Source organism: Podarcis filfolensis (genome assembly GCF_964270895.1).
Source record: "Podarcis filfolensis genome assembly, chromosome: 1".
NCBI classification, from domain to species: Eukaryota; Metazoa; Chordata; class Lepidosauria; order Squamata; family Lacertidae; genus Podarcis; species Podarcis filfolensis.
In genome coordinates, this window is record NC_139604.1 from 104,520,141 (window position 1) to 104,543,113 (window position 22,973).

The following is a 22,973-nucleotide window of genomic DNA, read 5'->3' on the forward strand; positions in this document are numbered from 1 at the left end:
TTACTCTCCTGAGGCAACGTTCTGTTATTTCATCCAGCGGATTCACGGGACAGTCCATAATATCTTGTGCTGTATTCACCACCCTCTGTAGGCGCTTCCTATCATATGATGTCAAACCAGCGTACCATACCATGATGCAATATGAAAGGACACTTTCTATTGTTGACCAGTAGAAGGAGATCATCAAATGTTGATTGACATTGTTCTTCTGCAATACTCTGAGGAGATAGAGTCTCTGTTGGACTTTCATAACCACTTGGGTTGTATTTATTTTCCAAGTAAGGTCTTCACTGAGATAAACTCCTAGGAATTTAAAGGAAGAGACTCTCTCCACACAGCCCTCCCCGATGTACAGCAGGGCTAGTTCTCTCTTCCTCCGAAAGTCCAAACCATCTCCTTTGTCTTGCTGATATTAAGGTGCAAGTTGTTCCCTAGGCACCATGTAGGCATCCATATGGACAAATGAACAGGTTAGAAGCCACATAGCCATCCTCTGTAACTCTACCCCCAGTTCCTTTCTTTGCCTCTCCAAGAAAATGAGGGTTTCTTCCATTAATTCAAAGTCTGTGGAATCGTTATAACCTCACCTGGGTCCTTAGTGGGAAGGGTGGGTAATACATATAATAATAATAATAATAATAATAATAATAATAATAATAATAATAATAATAATAATCTTGTATTGGGTTTTTTATTGTGGGCTTATCTTGCTAGTTTTATTAGCAGTATTTATCTCCCAATTAAACGAATAAAATCTCAGATCCATGGTCAATGTTCCACAGCATTTAAATCCCACATGCTGACATGAAAAATACTGACTGCAAGCTATCACTGCTGTCTTCTGCTTGACATCTGTTGCCTTGAATGCAAGGTTTCTGTAGAGAATTTTAAGCATAAATTGTATGCCCTTGTTTCTATCAAGTGCATCCTATGCTTGAATAAAGGGAAAGCTCCGTAGTTTATTTTGTTTTTTATTTTGGAGGGGAGCTCAGGACAGGCCATAAGACCTGCACCAGCAAGTTAGTACTTCCAGGAGGCTGGGGAATAGACTGGCCATCATTGCTCCCCAACATGTCTCTTCTCTTGCTACCAGCCTACTCTGGAGTAAGGCTATGGGAGCCAGGCTGTATGTCATCTAACCTGGCTTCCTTCTGAACTGTATTTAAGCCAAGCTCCTTGGAGTGCAGGAAGACCAGAACCAGAAACTTCATTGCCATTTAACTCTTGTTTTCCTTTGCATTTAAATACTTAAACCTAGGGATATTTTGTTTTAATGTTGAATTTATGTTGTTTGCTAATTTGTTTCTTTTAATTTACTGGTGATGTTTTTGAACGTTGGCTGCAAGGCCCAGCTCTTTGTGGAACGCGGCGTACAGTATAAATCAACGCGGCCGCTCACTCCCTGCGCAGGCGCCTCTGCCCGCTGAACTCTCCAAGCAGCGGTTTGCGCGTGCGCGCTAGGTCCGCTTCTCGGTCGTCGCGAGCGTCGCTGTTTGCCGCGCATGCGCTTTGCGGGCTCTGGCGAAAGAGGGCTCCCGGAGGCTGAGAGATGGAGTCGGCGGCGGAGGAGTTGATGCCGCGGCTCCTGCCTGTGCAGGACTGCGACCTCTCGGAGGACTTCGACCCCACCGTGCCCCCCAGAACACCCCAGGAATATTTAAAGCGGGTCCAGTAAGTGGGCGGCGGCCTGGCCGGGTGTCTGTGGGCGCCCCCTTGGTAGGTCGGGGTGGGGAGCGGGGCTGCTCCGGGGGGCAGAGGGAGCGGGCTGGGATCGCCTGCCAGCCCCTTCGGGGGAACAGAGAGGCCAATAATGTTTCTCACTGCCAAGTGGACCCTCAGGCACACCTGGGCACGGCTGCTGCTGCTGCTGCTTCCAGCGTGCTTGCAGTTTGCATAGAGCTGATCAAGGCAAGTGCTGCTTTTGATGGCCAGATGTGCGTGCAGTTCTGTCGGGATCGGGTCATTTACTTCCCAGAGGCTGGCTGTAGGCCACTATTTTTATTTTTTAGCACATTTCCTTTTCTTTCTTCCCCACCCGCATCCCATCTTATGAAACAAAACAGTTTTGTCCTCTTAAATTTTGAAGTACAGGAACACATCGTGACAGCCGCCATAGCCACGTGCACAAACAGAGTCCAAAAATTCAGGCAGATTCTTTGTTTTGACACACACATACACCAAAGAGTATCAGTACATACTGCTATACCCAGTTGGTTAGGATCCGCTGACAGGGGCAGACTATGGACATCACAACGGGCGATGTTCACATGTTGGAATTTGGGGAGATCAGTGCTCACATTCCTGATCAGCTGTGTGACATGACTGCAGTGTTGTTAGCTGGGAGTAAGCTCTGTTGAAAGTATTGGGCTTTAATTCTGACTGCATAGATTTAACTTGTAAAACAACTTGAGCGTTAACCAAAAAATGTTCAGCCAACAAGAAGAAATTCAAAGAATACTTAGCCAAATATTGTAACATAAGACAAAAACCCAACACTTATCTTTTATATAGAAATGCAGTTTTCAGCTGCAGTTTGTGAAGTACATACGGATAACGTTTCTTCTGCCCTTCTATGTTAAGTTCTGGATTAATAGTTTTATATCGCAGCCTGTTCTTTTGACTGATCAAAACAGCCTAAAAATAAAACATTCTCATTGAAAATAAATAAAACAGCTCAAAGAGGCAAAATTATATAAAAGAGAAGAAGGCAATCAAGATTCTCAATGAAGCCCAGTTGAGGGCAAAGGGTGGGATAGATTGTGACAATTTCCTTAAGTATTTCAGTGTGTGGCATATAGAAAACCTCATTTTACATGGTAAATTTACAGGGAAATCAGAAGGCACTCCAAATTTTAGACCCCATTTTTGTTTTGTAGGATTGAAGCTGCAAAATGCCCTGATGTTGTTGTGGCCCAGATAGACCCCAAGAAATTGAAAAAGAAGCAGACTGCGAATATTTCAGTAAGTTTTGAAGAACTGTATCCATAAACTTCTTGAGATAAAATAATAAAGTTGGAAGCACTTGAGTCTGATTGTTCTCTTGTTTTAAGAATGTGCCATGCCATTGCAATTTCAGGATTTGTTTTGCAAAAGTAGACACCGTCCACGTAAACTGGCAAGGCTTTTGAGGGTTTTCCAGTCACAAAATTGAACACCTTGCACCAGCCATGTGGCTGGTATTCTTGCAGAACAGGACTTGAAATTGCAACAACATGGTCCTGCCTTAAAATGTAACTATGCTAAATTCTTAACAAATCCATATTCATTCTTTCCTTTGTTAGCTTTCAGGATGCCAACCTGCTCCTGAAGGGTATTCTCCAACTCTGAAATGGCAACAGCAACAAGTGGCACACTTTTCAGCCATTCGCCAGGTAAGTAATGATTACACACACCAAGCCAGTGATCCAATATGTTGTTTTTCCTGGTATATTCTAACACACTTCCTGAATCATCTTGTCAGGCTGAGAGAACTCCCAAAGATTTGAATTCTGAAGATTTGGCCTCCCAATATTAAACATACTCTCAGATCAACTAACTTTCAAGAGTTTTTTAAAAATAGAAAGGATCACATTGTGTTGATTTGTATAATGTTATAGTCCTTATCAAAAACAACAACAAAATTCAGCCTGCCACTCTTTTTCCTTTTGAAATAAGATTTAATTCTGTTGAGGTCTTTTTAACTGATGAATGCTGTAGTCATTAGGTTTTAATTATAAATCTTTCAGAGTGTGAACAAGCATAGGAATCATTGGAAGTCGCAACATTTGGACAGTAATGTAGCAATCGTAAGTTGAATATAACATATTAACTATCTTGTCAAACTGTTTGTTCCATAATACTCCAATTCAGCCCCTTATGAATGCCTTTTTAAAAATTTTGTTCTTGGGTCATATTATGATTCCAAGTGTTGTTGTGGTGGTGACTGTGTTACAAACTAAAAATACAGGATTGACTTTTTTGAGGGTAGAATTTTCTCTAACCTAATGGGGGGGAAACACTCCACAACATTTAAATAAGAAAAGTAATTTGCCTTTTTGCATTCTTTAGCCCAGAGTAGAGGATGAAGAAGGCTGGAAAAGGTTTTGTCTAGGTGAAAAGTCCTATTTAGACACAGCTGTTGAAGTATCCAGAGATGAAGATCAAGGAATTGATTATGTACAAGTGCGTATTAACTTTGGACAAAAGTGTTGAATATCTATTGTACATCCTTGTTCAGAGTTCCTAGGCATGTTTTTATGGGCATTTGACACTCTCATTTAATAAAGATGTTTTTTTAAAAAAAACATTGGGTTATAACCCACTTTGACTGTCCACCACAGAGATACCTTCCACTGATACAATGTGACTTCTCCTTCCTCTCCTCCCTTGTACAGCCTTGCCCTGCACTTACAAAAACTGCTCTGGGGTTTTGGGGACCCTCTGGAACAAATTTGGAGAGGAGGCACAAATGAAGGGGGTGTCCTGTTTGTTATCACCCATTGCCAGCAAAGTGCTGCTGTTTGTGTGCTAAACTAATTCTGATTTCCATCAAATACATCTGTATCCTACAAAAATCCTATATATTCTAATGGAGTTTTTTTTCTCTCTGCTAGATTGGCTTTCCTCCATTGCTGAGTATTGTTAGCAGAATGAATCAGGTAATTCTATTTCTTTCACTCTACAAATATGGCTGAAACCAGTGAATTCTTTAGATTTATACTGTCCACTTACTCATAGACATCCTACCATCATACATATTGCTTGTGGAAAGTTGCATCCAGCTCTGAACTACAGTTTGCTAGTTATGATCTAACAAAAAAAATTATGAAAGTTTGTAGGAATATTTGTCACAGACAGCAACCTGATTTTCAAATTGGATATGCCAGTGAAATATAAATGTTTATGATAAGACTGTTCAGCAGGGATGGGGAATTGGATCTACACTAGAGGGCTAGATCCAGAAGTCGCTAGCCTTCTGCAGGACACTTTGATAAGTGATGGGGCCACTCACTCACCTGTCAAGTCACTTGATGTCATATGATATCAGGTGGTCGAAAGTTTAAGCCGTGGCTGCAAACAACGGCACTTCCTTTGCAGACCAAACTTGAGTTCTGTCCTTTTTAAATTTGGCACCTTTTTCAGTCCCTCTGCAGGTTGGTGGGAGAAAGCACCTTATTTCAAATTTAAGAAGCACCTATTTTGGCTGCAGAAGAATGCCAACCTCTGAAGGCTGGTGGGCCTAATGAGGCCTGTGGGCTAGACACAGGGTTTTCCAAACTTTGGTTTCCAGCTCTTTTTTGGACTACAGTTTCCATCATCCTTGACCACTGGTCCTGCTAGCTAGGGATGATGGGAGTTGTAGTCCAAAAACAGCTGGAGACCCAAGTTTGGGAAACCTGGGCTAGAGGTTCCCCACCACTGCTGTACAACAACTGTTTCATAGCAGCAGAAGTTACGAACATGTGTTGTCACTGCAGGGTGGCTTTGCATGTGTATTCAAAACAGGTTTATTGTGGTCCATTTAGCCATTTGCTTCCTTGATTATCCTTAGCATTTGTGTAAGTCAGTTAATGAACCTGCGGCCCTCCATGCTAGCTGGCACTTATGGAAGCTGGAATCCACCCACAACTTGGAGGGCCACAGATTCCCTGCACGTGGTATAAAATATCTAATATAGCTGTTACATCTTTTCTAATAATGCAAGGGCTATATGGAAACACTAGCTGCAGAAAACCCTTCTTCATAACTGCTTCTCTTGTTCTTAAAAGGCAACAGTAACCAGTGTCTTGGAGTACCTGACAAACTGGCTTGCAGAGAAGGAATTTACTCCAGAACTGGTAACTTGCACTCTTTCTTTTTTTTTCGTTTTGGAAGTCAAAGAAGGCAATCTGGGAAGTTAGGCTAAAGAAAAACAGTACAGTCGTACCTTGGAAGTCTAACGGAATCCGTTCCAGAAATCCGTTCGACTTCCAAAACGTTCGGAAACCAAAACGCGGCTTCTGATTGGCTGCAGGAAGCTCCTGAAAGCTAAATTTGGCTTAAGAAAACCACATGTATCTATTTTATGGTGACTGGGTTGCTATGGATCTTTCACAGTGGTAATCCTTAGATCAAGGTGTATTTTGATAAAACAAGGTAATAACTATTTTACTTAAGTGTTAAATTCTTGTTGCAACTTTTGTTGAATTTCTCTAGGGCAGATGGCTTTATGCGCTATTGGCCTGTCTTGAAAAACCATTGTTGCCAGAGGCTCACTCCCTCATTCGGCAGCTGGCCAGACGATGCTCTGAAGTGAGAGTCTTAGAAGTAAGCTGAATCAACAAATTATTGTGGCAGAAAAGTAATAGTGGAATTTATAATCTATGCTAATTGCTCATAGTTTCCTTTTTCTGTAACCATCTGGGTTGTATGAAATGTGTGTTTTTTACATTTTGTTTCTTTATATATTCTGAAAATTACAATTCAAAGTATGGCAGAAAAGAGAATTTGGGCTACTAGGTGGTACAATGAATGTTCAAAATGCTGACAGTTCTTAATTAATTTAGTGAATGCCTGAATTTAGTGAATCACCTGTTTTCAGAAGCATAATGCTAATGCTGATAACATAAGAAATTACGGTCACATTCAGTGCAGTGTGTTTTGAGTCACAAATCTGTTTGGGATTGTTGACATTTGCTGTAACATACTACATTAACTTCATTTTTCTTCTGTTGCAGGAAAACAAGAATGATGAAAAAGTGTCTGCTCTGAACTTGTTAATTTGTTTAGTTGGCAGGTATGGCAAAGTTGCATAACTATTAAGAGCAGGTTCAAAGCTGCAAGCTACTGGGCCAGATTTGCAGCCCTAAAGGAGAAAGAGCTGGATTGTAATTCTGTATAAGGCTATTTAAGGATTGTAATCTTGAGTCACTCAAAGCTGTTATCCTCAATGGTCTGACAGAAGGTTTGGATTTTTAAGTCTTGTAGTTTTGTTTCAGTAGGCTGTTTCAGTTTCTCTATGGAGATTTAGGGGGCAAAGTTCAGCCATCACTAGCCCTATAATCCAGCGTGATGAGGCTTCTGGATGGCTTATACGGTGGCACCTCGGGTTACATACGCTTCAGGTTACAGACTCCGCTAACCCAGAAATATTACCTCGGGTTAAGAACTTTGCTTCAGGATGAGAACAGAAATCGCGCAGCGGCGGCAGTGGAAGGCCCCATTAGCTAAAGTGGTGCTTCAGGTTAAGAACAGTTTAATGTTAAGAACGGACCTCCAGAATGAATTAAGTACTTAACCCGAGGTACCACTGTAATATGCCCTGACCACAAGAACCACATACTGTTTTTCATAAAGGCTATAATTTGTCTGCTCCTGGTTTCCCCCTCCCTCTCGTCACTTCTCCTCAGAATTGCTTGAGGATGCCTCTTCATCCGGGATCAATAGGTTCTGATTCCTTATCAAAAGTGTATTGCAAAGTAGGGGCAGAGGGAATGAATATCACAACAGAATTAAATAACTGTCACCTTTTATAGGATTCTTTCAAGTTGTTTTAGCCTGAAGCATTTTATTCACTACCAAGGCAAAACCTGTTTGGAACCTCCTTGTTGTTATAAATCAGAGCTAAGGAACCTTGTTGAGACCCACATTCCCCTGGAGGTAATCTTTTGTGGGGCTGCATGCCAGCAGGGACTACAAATGCACAGGATTATTAACTTTAAGAAAAGCTGAGCCACCTACCACCCCGGCCTCTGTTCTTGAAGAAACAACTGAAATTGGTATAGTTTTTGTATTCATATAATACATCTGTGTTCAGTTGAAGGAGTTTGAGATACCCAAGTGTATGTGTTGTGTTTCTCTGACATTTTAAGTTTTTGTGTAGGCTTTCCTTAGCAACTTGTATAACTTTTATGGATTCTTTCCCCCAATAGGTATTTTGACCAGCATGATCTGGCTGATGAAGCATCCTGACAAGTCTGGAAAGCATAAAACCATTGGATGCCATTGTTTCTAAGGCACTATGCAAGCCAGTGTTATTAGCTAGCTCCTCTGTGACAAGTGTGATGAAGAGCAGAGATATCCCATCTTCCAGTGTGATCTTCCTGAGTAGGGGGGGAATTCTGTAGAAATGAATAGTTGGAATGTCTCTTTAGCAAGTGTGGCTGGAAAACTCAGCTTGGAAAAGGTCACCAACACAGTGCCTAAACACTTTCTGAAGGACCCATTTGCCTGCAGCTAGTGTGTGATTGCAGTTCATATACCAAACTCCTCATTCAAGCTACGGAACAAGACTGATTTTGTCATTGAAAACCCTGCAGGACTGAATCTGGCTAGTGTAAAGTTTTTATAATACTATGTTTTTATAAATAAAGTTATTTGAAAGAGTTCTAATTTGTGAGTGTATTGGTACTGGCTCTTTGCAATGTTTTAGGAGCCAGTGTGGTGTAGTGGTTAAGAGCGGTTGTCTCGTAATCTGGTGAACCGGGTTCGTGTCTCCGGTCCTCCACATGCAGCTGCTGGGTGACCTTGGGCTGGTCACACTTCTCTGAAGTCCCTCAGGCTCACTCACCTCACAGAGTGTTTGTTGTGGGGGAGGAAGGGAAAGGAGAATGTTAGCCACTTTGAGACTCCTTATAAAGCAGGATATCAAATCCAAACTCCTCTTCTTCATCTTAAAATAGCCAAATTTAGTTCATAAAACGGACGTAGCAGCTTTAGTAGATGCTAGTAAGTTAACTGACATTGATCATTCCCCAACACACACTCCTTCCCACAAGCAGAACCCATCCCCCTTCTATACTAGGAATAGTAAAATAAAAATCATATTCTATGCAGAGATTTAGCTTAGATATATTCTACTTGTATTTTCTTTTTCCAAACTTGATGTGTGCCAGTCACTGCCTATGAAGTCAGAGGCTGAGCAAGATTTTATTTGGTGGAAAGTTCATTAGAAATTTGCCTTCCTCTTCATACCTAGCTGTTATTATTCATGCCTTTCTATCCTTGAAAGCAATTACTGCAACTCATTCAGAAGTGCTCCAAGACTTTTCCTCATACAGCTAACACATAGATCAGCAGTAAGCAACGTGGTGCTCTCCAGGTCCTGCCGTGGTGCCACATACTTCACTCAGCACAAGACTGAAGTACTGTAATGTGCTCTACCTGGGCATGCCTTTGAAAGCATCTGGAAATTCAGCTTGTGCAACATGTTGCAGGGAGAGTGCTGAGCAGGACTGGGCCTTGAGAACATACATTTCCAGGCTGAATTCCAAGTGCTGGTCACCACCTTTAAAGCCGTAAGAGAGGAGTACGGAACCCTTTCAATATAATCCATTCCCACCTGGACAACTTTTGTGGGTCACATGAGGTCATGGGGGGCGGCTCCCCTTGCATGTTTCAATGCACCTTTAATCCAAGATACACTTGGGGCAACATGAGAGAGGCCAGGATCTGGACTGAAGCCCTTTTTGTTTAGGTAGGCATTTAAATTCACTTAGCTAATTATTATTGGTTTTGGCCTGTTCACTTACATATTTTGATCATGTCATTTGTTTGTTTGGTGAGCCAGCTTGGAAAGGTAGGATCTAGAACTTTCAATACCTTAAATTTATTCCAACCAACAAGTATAGCATATATAATATATGTATGTGTTTGCAGGTACACAATGAAGTCAGAACCATAGAATTCTAGAGCTGGTAGGGAGCCCAAAGACCATCTTCTAGTTCAACCCCGTTCCATACAACTATTTCTTTAGCATCTCAAAAGCTGTGAAGGGGGAAGCCGGTTAAATGAGGGATACAACCTGACTGTAAGGTATTTCAGTCATCTAATCATGAGTTTACCCATTAAGCTATTAATTTAAAATTGCTGATGGGGAAAAAATGTTTTGATCATGCAAAGGGTTGGATTCAGAGTTTCAGACTTCAGGTAGTCATGCTTAGTCTTGATGGGACTTGTTAGGCATGGCTAACTTGTCCCAGTGAATTTGATGGGACTAAAACATGACTAATTTTGTCTGGTTGCAATTTTTGCTTTTAGTTTAGGCCTGTTTTAACACGTGTGTTATCTTAAAGGCAGTCCCTCCTATAAAAATATAAAAGAATGCCTTTCAAAGATTGGCCTCGTCATCTGCAGTTTTTAGAAGTATTTGCATTAAAAACAAATTTAAAAGTCTGTCATCTAATTAATCATTCTAATTATTCAATTAGACATTATAGCCCCAGTTCAGATAATAGCTGGGTGCCCCATTATATATGCAAAGATCTTGTCAAACCCACCTCTAGATCAGCGCTTGGAACCAATTTTGCATTGCTAAATCAAAGTACTGCAAAACTAACCAGACATTAGAGCTTGAAATTTAATCAAGGTTTCCATTCCATCTTTACAAACTTGTAAGCTTCATCTTCCTTGAAACACACAGTAACTTAGCGACTACCAAAAAAGAAAAAAAAGCAAGATATACAGCAGACACTGGCTATTGGTCATACTTGAAAATTTGTGTTTTAAACTATATGGCATTTTATACAATATAGGACAGCTTCAATAAACTACGGATATAAATAAAATATACGTTTTATTTGTCATTTTACAAGGCAGGAAGCTGGTTCTGTACATGTGCTATATCTTCTGTATCATCACCTGAAATTTGCCTGTAAAGAAAGAAAGTTATTATAACATCCATCTTACCAAGGAGAAACAACTCTTCATGTAGTTAAAAGCGGTATGGGTACATGTACTTTATTATATCCTCCAATAACAATAAGTTAAGGGTGTGGAACCGCTGGTCCACAAGACAAATTAAGCATGGGGGGGTCACAATTGTGTGCTCCCAATTGTTCTTTGACAAGAGAGGCTTCCTGTCAACACCAATGCAGCCAATCCCAAAACAGAGCTAGCTGTAAGTGCAGAGCAGCTGAGCAGTACTGTCAAGGAAATACTTCCTTCACCTGTATGGTTTGACTTCAAACCATGCAGGCAAAGCAAAATGCTCCATCTGATGCCATGGTGACATCAGGTGACTGACAGGTGGGTAACCATCTGCCAACCTGCCGAAAGTTAACCGTAGGTTTGCAGCGAAAATCGAGATTCAGCCCACTGGCTGGATCCAGTTCCCTACCCTGATTGTTAGCTAGATTTAACAAAAATCTCTCTAACTTTCTGTATTAGGAGGTAGTTTGGACATATTTTTAAAAACCAATTACCGTTTACCAGTGCAATCAGGTTTCTACTCAGATGTCCTATTCAGTTCTGTAAGCCTTACTCCCGCTTAAGTAGGTACAGAACTGAAATCCAAGTTTCACCCTGGGCCTTCGGTTGAGTAGCTAGTTACAAGTTACTACCACCATTTATTTCAGACATGTTTGAAGATACAATGCCAAAATCCTATGCATGTTTCCTCAGAAGTAAATCCCACTGTGTTCAATGGGGTTCGCTCCCCTGTAAGTGGATTTAGAATTAAAGTCTTACAGAGAAATCCTACAGTACTGCCACTTCCTAAAGTCTTGCTGGGCTCATGCTGGACAGGGTGGCTTTTTGCCTTTCCTCAATTTTGCTTCTTAAAAAAAAAAATATCAAAAAATCAACGTGAGGTAAAATAACTCCACCATAGATCCATGTAATTTATATAATATTGCTCCCTTGTTGGAAGAATGAGATGGCTTGGAATCTGATGGATCCAAGACCTCTTCTAGCATGTCTCTCTTCAGCCACTCTTGAATTTCCAGAACTGCAGCCACACTCGGCTTGGCTTGACACACAGAGGAAAAAACCAAGCAATTTAGTGTGGCATCTGTGTGTTAGGGCTTGAAAAGCCCCATGTATCTAGAGCAAAGTCTGTATCCAGTTAGGCATGCAGGTCTTTAACTAAAAATTCTTAAGACAGCTAATCCACCACCTAACACATTTTCCCCTCGAGTATATACTCGAGTATAAGCCGACTTTTTCCAACACATTTTTTATGCTGAAAAAGCCGCCCTCGGCTTATACTTGAGTGAGGCGTTGGCATCGGGACGAGCAGCCCGAAAGGAGCCCTTTGGGCTGCTTGTTCTTCCTCCACTGCTACCGTCAGGTTTGTGGTGTGGTGAACCAGCTTATACTCAAGTCACTAAGTTTTCCCAGTTTTTTGTTCTAAAATTAGGTGCCTCGGCTTATATTCGGGTCGGCTTATACTCGAGTATATACAGTAAGTCCCCTATACGTTTTTGCAACCTATACCCAAGGCTGGCTTTATCATTAGTCAGATGCTGGTGGGCAGGGGGCAACAGTGAGGTGTGGAAGGCAGGGTTTGTGTTTGCCCTGTGTCCTACCCTCCCTATTCGATACTAGGCTGCTGCTCACAGATCCAGCAGGGGGGGAAACAGTACCAGCTGCATTCCTGGAATGAACTGGGAGCGGTGGGTAGTACCATTGTGTCCTCCACCTCAGACTGCAAAATTATCATTGGCCAAGCTTGGCTACAACAAGCTATTTTAAGAGCAACCATCTCATATTTGCTAAAATTGGTCATTTGTCTCACCAACTTTATATTAAGTGGAAGAGACAATTAGTACACATACTTCACCAAGAAGAGTACTTACATGCCGGCATTGTTGAAACCTCGGCTGTCACGATGCTCTTTATTCCCAAGTTTGATAAAGCGCCTCTAATTAATCCACAAGTAAATGCCAAGTACTGTGGGGGGAATGACCCATACATTAAGTCAAACAAAACGACATTCTGATCATTTCTATAATTCTCGCATTGCACTGTTGAAAGTTCTTTAAACTTGTGCCGAGGAATTTAATGTTCAACACTGTTTTCAAAGAGGAGGCCTCTTTATGCAACACAATCATCTATTCTGGGGGTTATAATAATTTAATAATAATAATAATAATAATAATAATAATTTATTATTTATACCCCGCCCATCTGGCTGGGTTTCCCCAGAACATGGATAATCTAGGAAGGAGTGCAACTGCTGCGCCAGTTGTAGTTGGTAGAAAGGGCAAAATGTCATGGAGGCATCTGAAGGCAACCCTGTATCAGGAAATATCTAATGTTTTACAATATTTTTGTGTGCTGTAAGCCGCCCAGAGTGGCTGGGGAAACCCAGCCAGATGGCTGGGGTATAAATAACAAAATTAATTAATTAATGCATGAATGCATGCCACTTGGCTCTCCCTCCAGTGAAAAAAACCAGGATCAACCCTCCAAGGTATGAATTTCATTATTTAAGGAGAGTGTTAACCCTGTCGAGAGCAGCTTGAAGTATCCAAACAAACCCCTGTGTTGCAAAAGAGAACGTCAACAATGTTTAGGCAACACGATGACCATATACATACGTAATAGACAAACTTTATAGAATTCCTTCAAACAATAATAAGTTCAAAATGAAATCTTAATCTCAAAGTCTCTGAAAATCTTTTTGAAGTGAGGTACCAAACTTTGTATGATGAAAGATAAGCTGTGGAGCTTTGTGTATTCAGCAAATATAATGTCCAACACTGAGAGATTCCGGATATTGACTGCTGTTTCACAGATCTTCGTCAGCGAGGTGGGAGAATATAGAATTGTTTCATGAACCCATCTTATTTCGAATGAATATATGTGAATGAAAATATCAAATGGTGTGGAGCAGTGCTCATGTAATAATGTAGCTTGAAGACACTTCCAATGCAGGAAGTGAGGAAAGAGGGCCCACAGTTACCAAAAAAAAAAATCTCTTGAGGATACTTCTTTAATACTAGCATGTACACATGTGGATCTGACAGCTAGAACAATCAACTGATAGAATACTGCTATAAAAGAGTTTGCTTCCCCTCCAACGTTTATCTGTCAAACTTGCAAAAATCCATATTGACACAGAATATATGACAGTATAAAGTACAACTGTGAACATCAAGTGCATGGAGAAGATAACACCATTGCAAGACCACTCCTGCTGCTCTCACCTGCCCCATACATGTAAGGAATATACAGTCATACCTTGGGATAAATATGCTCCAGGATAAGTATTTTCGGGTTGCGCTCCGCGGCGACCCGGAAGTAACGGAGCACATTAATTCCAGGTTTTGCCGCTCGTGCATGCGCAGATGGTCAAAATGACATCACGTGCATGTGCGGAAGCAGCAAAACATGACCTGCGCACGCACATCTTACATTCTATTCAGGATGCGAATGGGGCTCTGGAACGGATCCCGTTCGCATCCCGAGGTACCACTGTATTGCAACTCCATGAAGAAATTTGGTTTTGAAGGTGCTCCTATGAACTACGTAAGATATAGTTAATTATACAAGCCTTAGGAGCATGCTCCAAATACTGTTTTCCAGCAGACATCTGAGTTAGGAGACGGAACTTGTTATCCTGTAGTACATAGATGCCCTGCAAAAAATGAATAACAGTTATAGTTCTATCCTGCCTTTTCCTTGGCTATTCATGCAAGAATCATTTATTAATGTTGTAACCCCGCTAGGTAATATACATGGAAAAAGCTAGTTACAGATTACGTTCAAACACATGCAGTATACTTTGTTTTCCTACCAAATGCAGTCTAGTCAATTAAACTGCAATCATCCCAACCAGTCACTTTGAAAGAAAGGCTAGATTAATGGCAGACATCTTTCTCCCCAGGAAGTTAACTTCTGTGCAAATATGGTTACTAGCTGGATTGTTTTATTACGTATGCATGTTAATTATTCATTCATCCTTTCAAATCCTGCCTTTCAAGATAAAATCTTCCCAAGACAGTGTACAATATTAACAACAAGAAAAACAGCAAAAACAAAATTGAAGGAACACCATAGAATAAATCTGTATTATTTAGCTACACACGCTACCCTTATGGAATTCTCTTTACAGCACAAGGTGGCTGGCATATGATCCTAACAAAATTATTCTGAAATAAGAACCTAATTAGAATCAGAAAAAATGTGATGCATCCCTTGCTTATTTTAAACTGCAAGTGGAAAAATACTATTTGAATATTCTCACATAAGAAAACAGCCTGCAGAAAGAAAACTAGAGTGTCAATAAGGGTTGTTCACCTTTTTACTGCTTTCTACATACAAAGACCTTATTTATAATCATACAGCCCCATCTGTAGTACAATCCAAGCAAATGCTTTGTTGTGCAATTGTGCTGACAGAGCTGAGCTATACCAGATCCCAATTGTTTTAATTCCAGACAGAATCCAAATTTATATTAACGTATTTGAATGTCAATAATGTACAATTATGTATAATTTCTTCTCCGCCCACTTGGCACTGATATGCAACATGACTGACAACTCTACAAGTTCAGTTTCTTACAATACCTGATGGTTGGTCCTGAGGTTATCAATTTGCTTTTTGAATACAGTAGTCCAAAAATCTTTGCAGATAAACTTCATTATATCCAGTTCATCTTTGAATCTGGCAGTATCTTTTGTAAACCTAAGAGAAAACAATTAAAAGTAGTGGCATTTAATTAGCTGCATGCATGTGATGCGGTGAGGGGGCATAAGTCATTAGCAGAATAAAAGGTGCCAGTTTCAGCCCCTGGCATCTGCAGTTTAAAGAACAGATTAAGTAAAAAATGATGAGAATGACCCTGAGGCCCCAAAAAGTCACTGCCAGTCTGAGTACGCAACACTGGACTAGAAGGACAAGTTATCTGACCTGACATAAGGCAGATTTCTAGTTTCTAATTTTGCCAATGATTTATTCAATTTATGAGCTAGCTTCCCACAAAAATTTCAAAGTGACTTCCAAAAATTAAAAACTGAAAACCCAATATAAGTTAAAAACAGAAACAATATAGACAAAAAGGTGGTCAATCCATAAAACAAATTCCTCCACCCCACCATGACTTGAAACTACAACTACAAATAATTATTACAAATCTTGGCACAAGAAAGAAGAAGAAGAAGAAGAAGAAGAAGAAGAAGAAGAAGAAGAAGAAGAAGAAGAGTTTGGATTTGATATCCCGCCTTTCACTCCCCTTCAGGAGTCTCAAAGCGGCTAACATTGTGCAAGAAAGGTCTTGCACAAGCAGAAAAAACACTTCCACTTAGTACAAGGCAGCGCCACTGAATTCCCTTGATTTTCCCATAACGTTGCAGCCACTAAAGTTTGTGTGGGGCATCTTTAAAAGCAACATCCCTTAGGGAATTTCTGCGTCTTATGATATATACTGAATTTACACATGATATAAGGACACCAGGAAACCTGCTGGAATATTTGCAACTCTGAAGGAAAATAATGGGTCAAGAGAGAAGCTAAACATGCCACTCACCTTTCTATTAATCCCTGTCCCACTCGAAAACCCATATTTTCCAGTTTTGAGATGCATCGTCCATTTTCCTGTAAGGTATAATAAAGGCAATCTTGTGTGTGTACAAAGAACACCCCACAAACCGCAATAACTTATGCAAATCTATTTCAAAGCTCTACTTTAAGCTTTCTTCTTCCACACTTTTCACATGCCTGTAATCAAAAGGCAGTTGGTTGTGACACTCAACATACCTAGAATAGTGAATTTGCAGCAACAGGCACAAACACATTTGTTTTTCTCTTTTCAACTCCAGATAAACAGTTTGGCAGTCCTGAGATCTGCCCACTCCTGTTTTAACATCATAGAAGAAAGGTCTTTCCAAAGCACTGGAATACCAAAGATCATATATTAAAGAGTCACATTAACGTCAACCCCTGGGGACAGAAATGGAATTACAGGCAACCCTGTATTTATGCGCATTCAATATGTGTGCAACCACGCACGTGCGCATCATGCTGAACCTAGAAGTGACCCGAAAACATCACAAAAAGTCACATAAAGGGGTAGGGTGTTTGCAGGCTTTATGGCGTTTCAAATATACACAATTTCACTGATGCACGCTCGGAACATAACCCCTGCGTAAATGCGGGTGGGTGGGTGTGTGCCTGTGTTCAAAAACCCAACCCCCAAATTTTGATTATTATTGGTAGTCTGCCACTAGAAGGGAAGAGAGTCAATATATTTATTATAGCATGAAAACTTAGAAAACAATGAATTGTTTGGTAGAACAAATACACAAGGCTATGTGACTGTAAGAATGTACACCAAATGCAAACGGAGGATCCTAATTGAACAAAACCAAAAGCTAATTTGTTTAGTTAGGCTGCAATCAGAAGGTCCCAGTAGGCCTGGTTTCTGGGTTTTTTAGATAGTGTTATATATATATATATATATATATATATATATATATATATATATATTCAGCAAAAAATGTAACACAAAAGCTTCCCTTTTCCCCTCTCCTTTCCCTTCTGGAACAGATGATAATACAGTAGCCTTGTTAGTGAACTCAGATGCCAATCACTGGAATACATTAGAAACTCTTATAAAAGGGTAACAGAAAGCAATTGTCCATACATTCTTTCCAGTTCTTTGCTATGAACTCAAGTATATAAGCTAAGCACAAAAATTGAATGTTTAGTTGCCATTTTGGGGTAAGATGGCCCTAATGTCTTTTTCCCCGCAATGATGGACTGACTGTGATTGATTCAGATCACTACCTTGAGCTAGATTAAGAACTTCGAGAACTTAAATAAGAAAAGTTGCTTGATACAGGGACCTTCCAGATATATATTGGCCTATTCCAACCTATTTTTCTTAATGGTGACATGGACCATTCATAAAGTAGGGATATTGCTCACAACTGTGAGCAGGGCAGAGGGGTGTAGACAAGCTACGACAAACTATAACATTATTCACTGCTCCTGCTCAGGCGGCACAGTTAAAGCATTTTGGTTCCTGAAATTCATTCCAATTGTGCAGATAAAATATAACCGATAGAATTCTACAGGATGTGTTGTTACAGTATGTGAAAGCAGGCAAGATCCGAGGATCCCCAGGCATGCATCTCCAGATGGTGGGTCTTCACTTGGCCGCAAGTACTTGATAGCCAGGTGCAAAATGTGCCTGGCTAATTTCAAACTGGCTATGAGTAGCCGTGCAGCCCCCAACAGAAAAGTAGTAAGTTCCTTGCATTGCAGTAGGACCAATTTCTGACCGATGTCTGAAGCAACAGAGGCTGTCAGGAGCTCAGCCTACACTCGAGTAGGACTCTGGCAGAGACACATGCCCGACTGGCATCTTCCCTCCCTCCTGGTCCATCGTTCGGGAGCTTCATAAGCTTTTTTCAGCCCAAACATCACAGCGACCGATGCCAACCGACACCGGCACACTTAGGGATCTGCAGAGTTTGTGCACCTTGCATGACAGACCTCCCTCAGCAACTCAGCATTTTGGCTAATCTACTTTATTTACATATAAACACACACAGAGCACTGCAACACGGCTCCCGCTCTCTCTAGCATCAGACAGCAAAGAGAAAAAGAACAAAGGACAATAGTCCCACTTCAAAGAACACAGTAACACAAACATCCTGTTTCCTTCACTTCCCACTCTGAGGAGTCAAAACATATACCGTCATGTGAAAGACAACAACACCATGACTGCAATCATAGAGCAGGAATTCTTACAGAAACCCCTAGTCAGTCAGTCATCTATTTCCCACCCTTCACTCTAAGGTCTCGGGGCAGGTTACAGCATTAAAACACAATATGAAAAACAATTTAAAACAACTTACAACCATAAAAATAAGCTGGGTCCTACAAACATACACTTTGAGACACTCTTTGTAATTTTATAATCTGAAGTACTTGAAGTGGAATAAAAAAAGACAGTAGTTAGGGTTTCATCCCACTACAAGTACTACTGAATTCAGACTCCAGGTGTGCTTAATAAACACACTAATTTAATTGCAAACAGTCTGTCCTAACTGAATTATGGATAATGTTGTGTCGTCCTAATCCTGCCCATTTTAAAACGCCTATGCTGTTTCTAAATTTAAGGACACGTTACACTAAAGATGACAGGAATTTCTGAAGCATTTTAAAAAGTTATATGCAAACACAAAGCATGCTGTTGCAGGGGGGGAAACCCATTGTATTAGTGCATGGGTCTAAGGCCCAGGGGCCGGATCCGGCCCAATCGCCTTCTAAATCCAGCCCGCGGATGATCAGCGTGTTTTTACATGAATAGAATGCGTTCTTTTATTTAAAATGCATCTCTGGGTTATTTGTGGGGCATAGGAATTCGTTCATTTATTTATTTTTCAAAATATAGTCCGGCCCCCCACAAGGTCTGAGGGACAGTGAACCGGCCCCCTGCTGAAAAAGTTTGCTGACCCCTGTATTAGTGGGTCGGAGGGAATGTGATAAACATTTTTAATTTAGATCATCCCTAGTTTACTTGGTACATACTGTACGTGATGCTTAGCACATTTCTCTCGGGCAGTCTGTTCATGTTCATCACTGGACTCGCCCATAACCAGCCCCAAACCTGGACACTTAACACGGGCTAATCTGTTCAGACGCCAGAAACCCTTGGCCAGGCCCTCAAACAACCACAGCGCTTTAAGGGAAAGAGATTTCGAAACCAGAGACTCCATTATGAGGCTTTGGGTAGGAGAAGGCATTCCAGATTTAGGAAAGCTTCGTTTAAAAAAAAGGAATATAAAAAAGGGACCCTCCTCGGGCCACAGCGCCGGCTGCGCCGTCCCCCGGGCTCCGCCTCTCTCCCTTCCCTCCGACGGGGAAGCGCCGGGATGCCTCCCCGGAGCCGCCAGAGCAACCCCCGCTCACCCCATCGCCCTGCTCGGCGGCGCGGTACAGCCCGGACACCATCTCGTTGTGCAGCAGCAGGAAGAGCGCCTCGTCCGCCATCTCCGACTTGTTCATGCCGGGAAGATCCCGGGCAGAAGGGAACGAGGACCAGGCCCACCAGCTCTTCGCCGGGGCCGAGCCGAGCCGAGTCCCTCCTTCAATCCAGAGGCGGAGCTGCCCAGGCAACAACCGGCAGCTGCTTCTGGGGCGGAGCTCCGGGGAGTCCCCGCCTCGCTTGCGCTGAGCTCCCGGAGCAAGGGTGCGCGCGCTCCGGGATCGACTTGACGCTCGGTGGTTTGCGGGCGCCGATGGGAGCGATCTCGGGCATTGGGATGCTGCTCTCCCTTGTCCGTTTGGAAGCGAAGGTCCGGCGGGGCTCATGGCTACGTTGAAGACGTCATGGAGTTCTACTCAGTATTGATCCAGATTCCAACATACAGTTAGCAGAGTAAAAACTTACGTTGCAAGAGTCCCAAAAAATAGACCAGAGGCAACTGTCTTTCATTCAGCAGAGCTTTACTGCTACTGAAGGCAAATGAGCATAATGGTCACAAATCCCATACGTTCAGGATGGGCACTGGGCATAAGAAAACCAGTTGCAGGAGACCTGAAAATTCCAATACAGTAACTTAAAATAGGTCTAAAAACACTAAGCAGAACACCACACCAGAAGGAAAAGAGAAAGGGAAACTCCTCTTCTGGCCTCTTAACAGAACACCCCTAGGATTACTACCTACAGAACACCCCTAGGATTACTACCTATTGGCTTGCAATAAGGTGTTCCAAGGGTCTTGGATAAATGTGAAGTAAATAAATTGTATATATATATCCTGTTTGTTTGGTTTATATCTTGTATTTTCCTCAAAGCAGCTCATCCCGTAAGATTGATCTACTTTTCATTTCTCAACCTCACCATTACCCTCAGAGGTTGCTTGCACTGAAAACAACATCAATAGAAAACAATGTCAACATAGAATTGGTTGCAAGATCAAATTCTAAGTGTAATTGTAAATAGTAGCTTCTTTTATCATTCTGTTCCCAGGTGTGTTTTTTTATAAAAAAAGACTTGTTTCCAAAACTGTAATTGCTTTTCTTATGATAGTTTAATTTGCTTTATTTTAAAATGATGCAATGCTGTAAGTTGGTTGGGAAAGTGGAGAAAAAAAATGTTGAGGCTATTGTCCATGCGTGATGCCACGGTTGGTGGAAATCTGCACAATACATCCCAGGCATGCGCCCCAGGGAGGTCATTTAGGTGCTGCTAACACAGCGGTTTGACTTCACCCCAGATGCACACTTCATTGTCTCTCAAGCCAGAAAGATGTCAGTAACAATATGTTATGGAGTTTGTGGAAATAGATGTTATTGTTCCTGAATTATTGGTCGTCCCCCCCATATTGTGCGTGTCTTGCTTTATTGCTGTAACATAAGGATGTTAGGCTTTCCACAGTGGTGCAGCCTTGAACTGTAGTGACATGACTGCAGGTCAGTTTGCCCTGATGCCAGTCATAACCATGGGTAGGCAAACTAAGGCCCGGAGGCCGGATCCGGCCAATTGTCTTCTAAATCCAGCCTGCGGACAGTCCGGGAATCATTGTGTTTTTACATGATTAGAATGTGTCCTTTTATTTAAAATGTATCTCTGGGTTATTTGTGGGGCCTGCCTGGTGTTTTTGCATGAGTGGAATGTGTGCTTTTATTTAAAATGCATCTCTGGGTTATTTGTGGGGCATAGGAATTCGTCCCCCCAAAAATATAGTCCGGCCCCCCACAAGGTCTGAGGGACAGTATTGAAAAAGTTTTTTGACCCCTGGTCATTACTATAAAAACAAAGATGAAGAACACTATTCTGTGATATGATCTGGAATTGTTGTGATATGATACTCTATGAGTCTGTGATGTTCAGAATTTTAGACAGATTTTCACAGTAAGAGACCTCCCTTTAAGAGAGCTTATCCATACTGTTGTTTAATATGGATAGTAAGCATCCTGTACATCCCTTAATTCTGTTGTGCACATGACATTATCCTCAAATCACTGCCTCCCACACTTTCCCCTCAGTCCCAGGGATGCTCCAAAAAGGAAAGGGTATGAGAAAGTCTGAACTGAGGGAGTTGAAAGTGTGGAAAGGCACCAATTTAGATACTGTCATATGCACAATGGCAAATTAAGGAAGGTACAGGAATCTTCTATCCATATTAAACGACAGTATGGATGAGCGCTGAATCACAGGACGTAAGAGCTTATATAGCTAATTACAGTATATCCAAGTACAGTTGCTTGGAAGGTTACCCATGGACCAATGAATAATGAAATGTTTGGTCAAAGAGCTGCATAGGAATAATGGACTCTGTGCCGTTTCTTCATTTACTCAGATCTTGTCTGGTCATAGGTCTTGGAGGCCCACAACCTCAGTCTGTGAGCGTGAGGAACTCTTCAAAGTGGTCCCTGGAGACTTGGGCATCTTAGTGGACTCTAGGAGTTTTGCTAGTTTTGCCAGTAGCCTTGTTGATCACGAGATCAGCCAATTCAGGGCCCTTGGCAGTTTCACTCCCTAGAATCCTTCTGCCCTTGTTGAGCTGGGCCTTCCTGTCATTTAATGGAAATCTTTGTGTGATGGGAAGGCAGAAATTCAAAATTAATTTGACCAAACACCTTAGAGACCCATTGAAGGTCTAATATTTGGCTGTGATAGCAGCAAACATTAATGCTGCTTCCTCACCTTGGTGACTTTTTAGCCCTCTGTGCCCCAATAAATAAATAAGATGGCTTGCCTTAAAGTGCAGGGAAGGCAATTACAGCAATGATAGTGGGAGCGTTTGCTAATAGTTACAGCCCATCTCACATATTTTGGTTATGCTGTTACTTCAACTTGTCACTTGCGCATCTGAGTCTGTGGTTTTTTTACTCAAAAGTTAGTTCCATTAACTTCAATGGGGCTTGCTTCCAAGTACGTAATACTGAACAGGACTTATAAGCAAATTTCAGAATCAGAGAAGCCACGCGTCCGTGGAAATTGAGTTTAGTCCCACCCCCTGGACTTCAAGGCACCTCATGACCCGAGGAGCGCGCGAAAATTAGTAGGGCTGGTCATACGGCAGATAGGGAAGCATAAGCCGGCCCACCTCCCATCACTGATTGGTTACTCGATGCCACCCTGCTCTGGCATTCCGTAATTGGCAGGAGAAACAGAGCAACGCAAACGTCGAGTGGTTCTCCCAACGTCGCTCTAGCACTATGGAGTCCCGATTGGCTAAGAAGGAAGCTGATGACTGGAGCACCCAAATGCCACTCAACCTGTCAGGGCGGCGATTCGCTAGGGACGAGGCGCGGCTGTTGGCGAGGAACGTTGT

General features: G+C 41.7%; 2 protein-coding genes and 1 long non-coding RNA gene across 3 annotated transcripts; 1 reads left to right on the forward strand and 2 right to left on the reverse strand.

Moving 5' to 3' along the window:
• Positions 1 to 1,490: 1,490 nt before the first annotated feature.
• On the forward strand, positions 1,491 to 8,342 carry GEMIN2 (gem nuclear organelle associated protein 2). The gene is made up of 10 exons (XM_083575857.1): positions 1,491 to 1,671; positions 2,877 to 2,961; positions 3,282 to 3,371; positions 3,726 to 3,785; positions 4,048 to 4,161; positions 4,593 to 4,637; positions 5,748 to 5,816; positions 6,175 to 6,285; positions 6,696 to 6,754; positions 7,890 to 8,342. The coding sequence occupies exons 1-10, from the start codon at positions 1,550 to 1,552 to the stop codon at positions 7,927 to 7,929; spliced, it is 795 nt and encodes a 264-aa protein (XP_083431983.1). The 5' UTR covers positions 1,491 to 1,549; the 3' UTR covers positions 7,930 to 8,342.
• A 1,959-nt stretch (positions 8,343 to 10,301) lies between these two features.
• TRAPPC6B (trafficking protein particle complex subunit 6B) lies at positions 10,302 to 19,851 on the reverse strand. The gene is made up of 6 exons (XM_083624134.1): positions 19,600 to 19,851; positions 16,208 to 16,275; positions 15,249 to 15,366; positions 14,234 to 14,317; positions 12,534 to 12,627; positions 10,302 to 10,607 (listed from the first exon to the last, which is right to left on the reverse strand). Exons 1-6 carry the CDS (start codon positions 19,693 to 19,695, stop codon positions 10,576 to 10,578), a joined length of 492 nt encoding a protein of 163 aa, XP_083480260.1. The 5' UTR covers positions 19,696 to 19,851; the 3' UTR covers positions 10,302 to 10,575.
• Positions 19,852 to 21,969: 2,118 nt separating this feature from the next.
• Positions 21,970 to 22,909, reverse strand: LOC310766500. The gene is made up of 2 exons (XR_014550205.1): positions 22,717 to 22,909; positions 21,970 to 22,209 (listed from the first exon to the last, which is right to left on the reverse strand). It is a non-coding gene; the product is annotated as an uncharacterized lncRNA (long non-coding RNA).
• Positions 22,910 to 22,973: the final 64 nt, after the last annotated feature.